Source organism: Physcomitrium patens, chromosome 3 (assembly GCF_059467195.1).
Source record: "Physcomitrium patens ecotype Gransden chromosome 3, ASM5946719v1, whole genome shotgun sequence".
Taxonomy (NCBI): domain Eukaryota; kingdom Viridiplantae; phylum Streptophyta; class Bryopsida; order Funariales; family Funariaceae; genus Physcomitrium; species Physcomitrium patens.
The window spans coordinates 792,473-802,981 of record NC_143412.1 but is presented as its reverse complement, the minus strand read 5'-3'; the positions used below and the strand labels follow the sequence as shown (position 1 = coordinate 802,981).

At 37.0% G+C, this 10,509-nt stretch overlaps 1 protein-coding gene and 1 long non-coding RNA gene across 3 annotated transcripts; one reads left to right on the top strand and one right to left on the bottom strand.

Annotated features, from left to right (window-relative positions):
• Positions 1-2,171: 2,171 nt before the first annotated feature.
• LOC112280656 (disease resistance protein UNI) lies at positions 2,172-5,863 on the top strand. The gene is given in 1 exon segment (XM_073532499.2): positions 2,172-5,863. A coding segment is annotated over 1 exon segment (3,099 nt). The 5' UTR covers positions 2,172-2,492; the 3' UTR covers positions 5,592-5,863.
• Positions 5,864-8,836: 2,973 nt separating this feature from the next.
• Positions 8,837-10,187, bottom strand: LOC112279615 (uncharacterized). Of its 2 annotated transcripts, none has more exons than XR_016501953.1 (2): positions 9,866-10,187; positions 8,837-9,346 (listed from the first exon to the last, which is right to left on the bottom strand). It is a non-coding gene; the product is annotated as an uncharacterized LOC112279615 (long non-coding RNA). The 2 variants fall into 2 exon arrangements; XR_016501952.1 differs by having other exon boundaries at positions 9,892-10,187.
• Positions 10,188-10,509: the final 322 nt, after the last annotated feature.

The window sequence follows — 10,509 nt, the reverse complement described above, 5'->3', positions numbered from 1 at the left end:
TAGATAAAAGTCGGTAAAAATAAGTTAATTTTATAATATCTTCTATAAAAGCTTCTTAGAAGCTTTATAGATATTGCTTTGACTTTATATATATCTATAAATAACTTTTTAGGTTATAAACATGGTAAACAAGTTGGCCATGTACCACACATATTGGTAGTTTGAAAAACAAGCTAATTATGTGGCCCACATATAGAAAACTTGCTTTGTAAGCTAAGGCATGTGTCTTGTAAAGTCAATATATATTAGAGGTCTTATAGAATATCGCCACATAGCTCTTAGTTAGATAGTATATATAGAGGCAAGAGTGAAGCCTTCTTCACTCTTAACAATTTCTTTCTTACTTTTAGTCTAGATTTAAGAGTCTCTAGTTTCCTTGTTTTTTGGCAATAGCCATTCCAGTTTCTTTTTAATATACATACTACTTTATTGCTATTTTTTCACTTTTCTTTTAACACAAATTTTCCAGTTTATGTATCTTCTTTGAATTCATGTTCTTGATAGTCTTGTACGATTAAGCATGATTTGAATTTGGTTGGAAATTCCACTACTTTAAAGCCACATATTATCAACTAAAAAACTAAACACGCTTATGAATGTTTTTAGTTCCTTCTTCCAATAAATTTTACAAAAGGAGGCTTAAAGAAATGGATTGTATTTAGTTTTTATTTTACAAGCAAGATCTTTCAAGGTTTCTAAAAAATTCTTATTTCATTGTCTAGCAAAACTTTTGCTTCAATCAACTACAATAAGTAATTAAAATCCACTTGTATCAAAAGAAAAAATCAATAATTAAATATCAATAATTCAAACTTATAAATTAATCATTTCTTTTCTTTATATTTAAAGTTATATACATATATATATATATATATATATATATATCACTTTTGGTTTAAATAACATTACAAAAATTAATACAAACTTGGTCATTTGAAAATCTAAGATGGTAGAATTTTTGTAAGATATGTATTACTTGCATTGATAAGGGGTAAAGTAGAAGAAAAAAAACTCCCAAGACTTATTTAATTTTCAGTCTCCTTCTAACAAATTGGGCCTCTGATGTTGCAACTTTTGATAATTCACAATCTTCCAAAATATCAATGTCCCAAAACTAGCCAATGCTGCTTCAAAAAATGAAAAATCTAATTCGATTTGAAGAAACAATTTTCACTTCCACTCCAAAACACCTGACTGTATTTTCAAATAAAACCACTTCGATTGTTGAAATATCTTGTGTTATGATGCTTACAACTCAATTAGTGGTTGACAACTTTGTCATATTTGTGTATAAATGTCAAATTTCTTCATCCCTCCGTTAAGTTGGATGCAATAAGGATAACTATCAATACTAATGATCATGCAATGCTGTATTTGTGGTGGCTAATCCATTCCAGCCAAGATGTAAGACCGATAATTTAGTAGTAAATATATTGTTTATACTACACATCTGTGTGCCCTCAATATATAGATACACATGTATTTTCCTTAAATTCGTAGGTTTAGGAAGCAAGTTGAAAATAAGTAAACATTACAGTTGATATGTTGATGATCCATGCCTGATTTTTGAAAAAAAACAAAAAAATAAGAAATCTAGTGTGTGTGTCTATTTTTATTCAAATCAGTTCTTAGCATTGTTAAATGTTTGAGATTCGAACGCTTCAAATAAATAAGATCTGTATATGTTTACATGTAACATGTAACAAAGAACATGTAACATGTAACAAGGTTCAAAGTTGGAGTAGAAAGTGATCTAATTTTAATGGCCTTAAGATCTAAACATTGGCGGACGCTGTGACGATAACAGGCACGAACGCCGTCGAAGCAGTGATGCGAGGAAATCTACAACACCAGCTCACAACTCAAAACCACCAATAGCAGTAATGATCCAGCTGAACGCCGTCGAAGCAGTCATGAGATTTTGCAGTCACTTGAGACCAAGCCACTACATAATACTGCAAAGTCCACAGCTCGCATCAGCACTGTTGACGATGATGTGAGGTCGATGTTGTAAGGAGGATACCTGCTGCGATACCTAAGTAAGAAGTGAACGAACAATTCAAAAGCACAGTTTGCGGGGCCCCGCCATGGCTGCAGTAGCATGCTGAGGCAGGATCAGGTCGCAATGCAGCGTTACCTCAGCGAGGATGGGTTTCAAATGCAGACCGCTCGTAGGGTTTGGCAGTAGCACAGTCACCAAGTTGTCTGCAACCTGCCCTGGCCAGGCTCCACTTCGGTGCTGCTGCGGCTAGTTGGGTCTCGCGACCTCGCCTTCGATATTCTCTGTTCATGTACAACTCAGGTTCCAAATACTCATTCGATCGGCCTTTCAAACGAAGATCCGAGTCATGATCGCTTCCGAGAGGTTTGCAGGAGTGCACAGTATTGGCTTGTCTGGCTGTTGACAGTGGTGTTGCACTGATTATTTAAATTCCTCTACTTCTAACACCATATCTACAACATCGAGTTCTGAGACGGTGCCCCATCTACGAATGGCGGAAGCTGTGGCGTTAACCGTCCTGCAACCAATGGTGCAAAAACTTCTGTCGGCGATGGTGAAGGAGGTGGCGCTTCCGGAATGGAACCGCAACAAGCACGCGGAGGAGCTGCAGGCGATGCTGATAAGGCTAAAGCCGATGGTGGATAACATTAATCCAACTACCGCTAACCGAGCGGTGGGTGATTGGTTAAAGGGTTTGCGCACGAGGTTAGAGTGCTTGGAGCTCCTGCTGATTGACATGAAGGGGAATCGTTTCACTATTTCTCAGTTCAAAAATTCAAGGAAGCTAGTGAAGGAGAAGGAGCTGCTGAGCAACATTCTGTCACAAGCTTCACTTGTGGGGTTGGCAGTGTCCTCGGCGACTTCTACAAATTTTATTAAGCGGCTCGATGAACACAAAGAAGTGCTTAAGGGGGTTCGCTCTGAGATAGAGGGGCTACTGCAGATGGCTTGTGCTACCAAACAGGCACTTGACAAGTTTCAATACGGATACAGAAACCCAGAAGATGTGATGGCTGAGATATCGTCTATCACAAGTGAAGCGAATACAATCCACTTGACTTCCACATACACTAGAGCTTCGCCAGAAGCCTCCACCTCCACTGACATGCTGCGCGGCGTGGACAGCGAGACGGTGTTTGGAGGAGATGGGAATGTGGAAGAAGCAAAGAAATTGTTACTGGACCAGATCACGCACATGGTAGGGTTCTGGGCATCAGGCGGGGCCGGGAAGACGCTTGCCGCTCAGCGAGTCTTCGATGACGACGCCATCCGAGCGCACTTCACAGGAGGCTGCTTCTGGTTCACTGTCGGTGGAGACTCGTCTGTACGGAGCCTCTTTCTAGGCCTCTGAAAGAAGATCACTGGTCGGTCAGAGGTTCGCCGGAACATTCCCATGGAAGATTTGACAGCACAGCTACGTAATGAGCTCAAGGATAAGAAGAACATGCTGGTTGTCCTGGACGATGTCTGGAAAGAAGATGTGCTACGCTTGGTGATATCTGTGGTCCCCTTAAGAGCGGGGTGCAAAATCCTGGTCACCACTCGCATAGAGGAGGTGTTGGACAAAAACCATGTGACGAAGCTCGCATTCGTGTTGCTAGATGAAGAGAACAGCTGGAAGTTGTTCTGCTGGCAAGCGTTTCGAGGGACGTCTCATGTGCCCCCGGAGCTGGAAAAGCTAGCCAAGGACGTGATGGGCGAATGTGGTGGGCTTCCGCTGGCGCTGAAAGTGATTGGGAGTGTGTTTGCAAGGAAAACTGATCGGGGATTCTGGGAGTTGTGTTTGCAGAAGCTGAGGAACGCGGATGTTCTAGACAAAGGTCACGAAACACAGCTATTCAATCGACTGAAAGTAAGTTTCGACGAGCTTGGAAGTATCGATGGAAGATTGCAAGAATGCTTTCTGTACTTTGCTGCATTTCCAGAGGATTGGAAAGTCGACGTATACAAGGATTTGCTGCCGTTGTGGAGAGCGGAAGGGATTGTGGGACAGAAGTCTGAGTATGATCCGAAGCTAGAAGCGTGTGGGCTGGTGGGCGTGCTGGTCTCCCGCTCGCTGATTGAGCTCGAATGCTATGAATGGGGTGGATTGTACTGCATGGTGCACGATATTCTTCGGGACCTGGCGCGGCACACAGTGCAGCATGAGAAAGCCGTGACCGAGCGAGAGAACCTGTATGAGGCAGGGCGAGAGATGAAGGATGGATTTCCTCGTGAATGGGCAAGTTCTTCTGACACCAAGGATCCAGGCAGAGTGAGGAGGACTAGACTTTCAGTTCGCTGGTTGTCGGTCATGTCGACAAATCTGAAGGAGCTACCTGCCCAACTGGATGCCGGGAAGCTGGAGGTTCTTCTGTTACGAGAGAATCCGTTGGAGTGTATTCCTAAGAAATTCTTCAACAATCTTTGCAGTATCCGAGTTCTGGATCTGAGGGAGACTGAATTCAAGGCGGTGCCGGAGAGTGTGGGAGAACTAAAATCTCTGGCAGTACTCAATTTGTCTGAGACGGGTATAGAGACGCTCCCAAAGTCAATCGGGAAGTTGACTGGCATGGAGGAGCTGTATCTTGAACGGTGTGAACGTCTCAGTCACTTACCTTCCAAGCTGTCTCACCTCACCAGGTTGCGTATTCTGAAGATTGGTGCAGGTGGCAGATTCTGGAGTAGGGGTCTTTGGGAGGGACTTCCCAAAATGTTGAGAGGAAAATTAGCTTTGCGAGACCTCGTCGCCTTCGTTGGCTTGGAACATTTGACAATCGATTTTGAACACTTGGAACATTTTGATGTGGAGAGTATCGAGAGAAGTTATATTGACTTGGTGCCGTTGCCAGTTGAATTGCTGACTGCGTCGAAGAGGCTCCAGACGTTGAAGTTGGAGTTGCATGGAGGTTGGCAACTTACAAATTTGAATGGAGGAGGAGGACTAGGTTGGCAACTTACAGAGTTTCCAGAGTTGAGGAGTGATGACTGGCAGCACTTGGAATGCCTTTGGCTTCGATGTGAGGGGTTTGTTTCTATTCCAGACTCTTTATGTTCCCTCCCACATCTGAAATCCCTCACTGTATGGTGTCCAACGTTGGTCTCACTCCCAGCTCTAGATCGTCTTCCAGCTTTGGCGAGTTTGAGTTTCTATGATTGTGTTGTTTTAGAGACTATACCAACTTCTTTTGGTAGAAAAGATGGCTTTCCAGCTCTCGTAAGATTTAATTTCGATAGATGTAAGAAACTTGCATCGTTGTCAGAGTTGGAGGATGGTGCAATGGCATGTCTTAAATATCTTCATTTACGAGATTTGGAGAAGTTTGATATCCTTCTACAATCACTTGCAAAATTGAAGAACTTACAAACCTTAGATCTAAGTTCTTGCTACAACCTCAAGAATTTGGAGCATGAGCATCTAAGCTTTGACAGCTTTCCTAATCTCGTAGAATTGGATGTAACATGGTGTGATTCACTCTCTGAATTGCCAAGTAGCCTTGCTTTCTTACCCCATTTTAGATCACTTATATTGGGATTTAATTGCAATGCTTCTCTTCCTCCAGAACTAGAGGAACTGATCATAAATAAAAAGGTGATAATAAGGCAATAATAATGTTCAAGATGATATTTATTTGTTAAAAAGATTTATAAGGAATTTAAGGGTTGCCTGATTTGTACATTGAATATTATGTTCAGTTGAATCATAAGATGGTTATATCTTTGTTTTAGTTAATCACATATTACTTTGTATCATATTTTTACTGGATAAGTTATACATGAATTGAGTTATTTATACATCTACTTTGGTGGGTTTTGTTAGAAATATGTATATTTAATTATTATTGGATGTTAAAATTTAAGAAAAGATAGAATAAACATTCTTGGGACTATTTGTAGTTCAATATCCAACTAATGAACTTAACTTTTAGTGAAATCTCTTTGATGATTTAGAGGTTTTATTTCAAACAAACATTGTGTACATAATAGTGTGAATTGGTTTTGAGGTTTAGGATATTATTAAGAAATAATGAATTTAGTTCACAACATCAAACAATAAAACCAACAAGAACTCACAAGTGATTTTTATACTGTGCAAATTTGAAAAAGTACACAATATAAAGTACATTAAATATAATTACGTTGGTTTCCACAATCAGTATCTTTATAAATAAAGTAAAATATTTTTTTGTGAAACAATTTCAAAATAACAATCTACTAATTCGGGGTAAATTTATATTATTTATAATTATATGATACACTATAGCTTTCCTTATGCTTTTACGTATTAATATTTTTTTGTGGAGCATTTGAAAACACATACTTCGTGATCCCCTGTTTTACATGCATGATAATAACTGATAAGATTAGTCATAGAGTTGTTACATTGAAGTGAATTTCAAACCACGTGTTCCAAATTTATGCATATTATTGCTCTGTGGAGAACTTGATTCAGATGATTTTTTATTATTTATTTTTAAATATATTTTGATTATTTAATTCTGCTTTGAAATTCAGCAATTAAGATTCTTATTTTTCATATCTTTCAATATCCCTGAAAACAAATTCATACGAAAGTAATAAAAGAATACAGAAAATACATATTTCATAAGTTGGTGAAGAAGTATGGCCAACTTAACATGATTTATTCCATAAAAAAACAAAAAAACAAAACAAAACAAAACAAAACAAAACAAAAAAAAAAAAAAAAAAAAAAAAATCAAGTGCAACTTAAATTTTTGTGAGTTAAGGTTTTGGAATATTTTTGACTTAATAAATTTCCTCTTAGAAATTATGAAATCAAAAATATTCCAAAACCATAACATATATATTATCATGTCCCCATGTCTCCTTCAGATACCAGAATTAAATATTTATATTATTTAGCTTTTCTTGATTTTGAAACTTTGGAGATGTTTTGAATAGTAATCTTCACAATTCTGCTTCACTGCAACTGGATCAAGAAATTTGATATAATGCAAAAATAAAGCAAAGAAATAGATAATCTCATTTTCAGATCTAAGATTAATTAGAATAACTCGCTTTTTATGATACATAACAATAATAAATAATAAGATATACAAATGTGTATAGCATTACAAATGAATGAGAAAGACTTTTATTTGGAATACTTATGAATGCAAAAAACTAACACTCAAAAGGGCATTCAACATTATTCTTGTTTTCAATAGTTTATAATATTGAGTTCGTAATTATGGCAATCACCAAATTTAAAATTGAACTTTGAAAAATTATACATTTTCAAAGATCAAAATTTAATGAAATTTGTAAACATGTGTAGCTTGATATTAAAATCTGGTTGCAAGAGATTAAATATCAATGTGACAAATCAATATTATTCACAATGTTTTCTAAAGAGTTGTACTGCTAAGATGTACAATATGTGTTAACCTGTATTATTTGTAGTGTTAAACGTACAATTATAATATATTTTACATTATGAAATATTCATTATGAAATTCTAATTATATCAAGTAAATTACTATTTCTTGTTGATAACAAGTTTTGGTAATATACATGTGTCTCAATTTTAATAACCAATAATCATTATTAAATACTATAATGCAATGCCTATCGAATAAAAAACCTACTCAAAATATCTCACTTTGAGGTTGAAGTAGGTACTTGTTATGTACAATTTATTAACCAAAAGGAAAATGAAAGAAGAATAAAAAAATAAATATTACTGAAGTAAAAAAAAACTACAAAACAATTATCATTATTATTATTTTACATCTAGTCTATTTCTATGATTGTATATAAAATAATAATTCACAAAGGAACACATGGGTTATATGAATATAAAAGCATATATCACAAATTAAATTTTGTAATTAAATTTTAAAAATTTTATACTGCAAACATTAAAAAAATAATACAATCAAAATATCTAATTGATTACAAAATCTCTAATAAATATCGAACATATCAGACTTCTTGCAACTAGATTTGTTTGGTGTTTTATTTAACGAATTCAATTTCAACTCTTTATTTATATTTAAATGCACATATTATTATTTTTCTCTTTGTGAATAGATATTATATTATAAAGATTCCAAATCATTCTCTTCTAAATAATTTATTTTTTCATAAGATGTTTATCTTTACAAAAAAAAAAAAATTACTGATCTTCTAATTATACAAAAACATTTTTTTAAAAAGTAAAATGGTCTGTTTTAAATAAATACACTTAAACAAGCTCTGTAGTTATACAAAATACTCTTTAGTTTATTATGGCAAATATACTTGAATGTTTTTGTATTGACTCTAAACAACTTACAAGATATGATAAGAGGATTATAAAATCCCGATTTCATATTATACAACTAAATAAAATTGAAGGAATTAAAAAAAAACATATTTATATACAACAATAATTAAACGAGTTTACTGATAAATAATCAAATGAAGTTTTTGATTGCCTAAGTTACTTTGTGGTAATTCAGAAATTGGTGAAATAGGATCTAATGCTTTCAAGTTAATTTTGTTTGAATAGTACAAATAAAGAAAAAGAAAACTGAAAGACTTTTTCTAAAAGTATCTGCATTGTTATGCATTCATCTCTTCAGTTATTCCGATGAATTTATTTTAAGTATTTATTTAAATAAGTTCATTTTGGTATAGTTTGTGCTGATGCTGAAAAGAAATTTCCATTCTTTTTGGCAATTTTACAGTTAGTATGATGGAACTTGAAGAATCCTTCAGAACAAAGATTGGACCTCAATTAAATGCATGTAATGTTGATTTTTGACAACTTAAATACAATATTGATTGTGATAGGAAAACCATATTGCCAATACCCATATAATTTCATGGATACTGTAAAATACAAACTAGTTCATGGAATGCCAAACATTAGTAATTCCCATAACATTATTGTGTACAGTCAAATGTGATGACCAATTGCTGGAAAGGTAAAAAGAAAAACAAGTTGGATGGAATTGCAAAAGCCAATTAACTGTGATAGATAGTGCCCATTATCACATAAAAATTCAAGATGATTTAATTGAACCTCACATGTGGACGTGACAGCCGCAGACGAAGCACGCGACCTGAAGACCGTGCTCCCCAGAAGCGAATTCCCAGTCGCACTCTTACCATTCCCAGTGCGGCCAACGAGCACGGGCGTACTCGGCAACTTGACCACCTCCTTCGTCTTCTCTTTCTCCTTCTCCACCTCCCAATCCACGCCATCTTCCACCAATTCAAACTCCTTAAAATCCGATCCTCCCATCGCTCCTTCTCGCTTCAAACAAACAGGGCGTTCTGATCTTGACCGAACCGCCCTCAATCCCACAACCCTTCTTCCCACCGTGCCTCGTCACCCAAACTCTCAAAGAACCCTTCCTGAAAAAGGCCCAATTCCGTCATTCACCAGGCAAAGAAGGAAACAACAACCGGACAGTGCTCGACACACCAGGCACAAAAACCACACACATAACCCTATCAACCTCAAAGAGGGCCAATTCCTAACCCTCCCCTTGTCTCCTCCTCCTCCTCAAGGCTCAGTCTATATTTACCAGCGCCAATTAGGCAAACTCCGTCGAACCAAACTGGAAAAAAAGAGACGCTCATAAAAGAGACAATGCTGCACCGCCTCAATTATGATACCAATTACATCCCCGTAACTCCCGAACCTACGATTCACTCAACCGAACATGCGTGTATGAATATCCTCTCATCACCATCATTATCATCAGCAGCAGCGGCAACAATATCTACACCGACCACCCCCATCACCGCCACCTGCGTCAAACAACACTCTCCCCTCGCTACAGACTCAACTCATACCATGACTTTGTCTGCCAATTATTCCAAATACAAAAACAATAAAAATAATAATAATAAAAAAAAAAAAAATCTCACAAAAGACAGAGCGATCCGATCCTCACAATTGCGGCAAAAGTAAAAACGCGATGAGGGTTAATCTCGATGCTTCCAGGAAGCCCGATCAAGCGAACAGCATCGTGATTTCTCTGGGACTGGGGCCGAGGATTCTGGGCACTTCGGGGGGATCGGGGCCTGCTTCATCAACGCATGCGGTCCCGTGCAACCTGGTGACTTTTGCAACCGGGTATCGTCGGTGAGCGACACTGCCGCGTGCCGGTGTTGGCAACGGAGCGCCGATCCGAAGTCAGCCCGGGCGTGTCGAAGGGACAGCAAAACCCGCCAGGGCCCCATCCTAGTTATTTCCCATCATCTCAATGTACCCTGAGGTCGTGTTTGACCCACTTTAGAATCCCGATAATGGCGGGTTGTCTTATTACGTGCTATCTTGCTTGAGAACACACCGGGCGTCTGGCTGTGGAAGATAAAACAATGTTTTGCAAGTATCCAAATAATCTAGTGGGTTTCAACCATCTAAATACAAATTATTTCGGATTTCAATGTAAAAGCTTAATCCCAATACAAAGTGCTCAGAATCACTATTTTTAATAACTTCAAGATATTATAAGCACAAATTCTTTTTTTATTTTATTTTATTTTTAATAGTATTATTTTTTTATTTT